General features: G+C 40.3%; 1 protein-coding gene across 1 annotated transcript in view; it reads right to left on the bottom strand.

Moving 5' to 3' along the window:
* Positions 1–258: 258 nt before the first annotated feature.
* LOC141705609 (uncharacterized) overlaps positions 259–605 on the bottom strand; it is a 1,041-nt gene continuing 694 nt past the window's right edge. The window contains exon 1 of the mRNA XM_074508502.1: positions 259–605. This exon is cut by the window's right edge and continues 694 nt beyond it. Coding sequence (XP_074364603.1) covers positions 259–605 — 347 coding nt within the window.

Below are 605 nucleotides of genomic sequence, written 5' to 3'. Positions count from 1 at the left end.
CACCCTAACCAACCCTCAACTAAATACAAATCCATCCCAAAAGTCCTAAACCGAGCTCTAATAGTAAAGGAATCTACTAAACCATAGCCCACCTTCCAGAACCTACCATTCAAACTCAACCTCATAACAAACCAGCTCCATTGAGTCCTACTCTCAAACATCGACTCCCAACTCACTACTTGGACAAACCACAAAAAACCCAGCAGAACCACACTCAAACTCCTGGCCTTAAAGGAATCCGAAGAAACTAAAAACAGCTCAGCACAACTCATCATAATTAAATTGGATTGAAGGGCGCTCCACACCGATACCCCACCTCAATAACTCCTCTCGCACTCTCAAAGAATTTACAACAACAATCCCTTGAAGTTTCTTACGAATCTCATCCTCAACATCCGAGATAATTTGCCCTCTCTGCTTTTTCTTGCTCTGAAACAAACGCCTGTTTCTTTCAAGCCAAATGTGGAAAATTAAAGCAGCTAACGTAAGCTTATTAATAAGAACATGGATCGATTTACCAACCCATTGAGCAGATGCCATCTGAATAAAATTATTCCAGTCTCCTTGATATTCTAATAAATAACCTCTACTCTGAAAATCCTCTA

The sequence above is a fragment of the Apium graveolens genome, unplaced genomic scaffold (genome assembly GCF_009905375.1).
Source record: "Apium graveolens cultivar Ventura unplaced genomic scaffold, ASM990537v1 ctg9106, whole genome shotgun sequence".
NCBI lineage: Eukaryota > Viridiplantae > Streptophyta > Magnoliopsida > Apiales > Apiaceae > Apium > Apium graveolens.
Note: the sequence above shows the minus strand (reverse complement) of the source record. Positions and strands in the feature narration are given on the sequence as shown.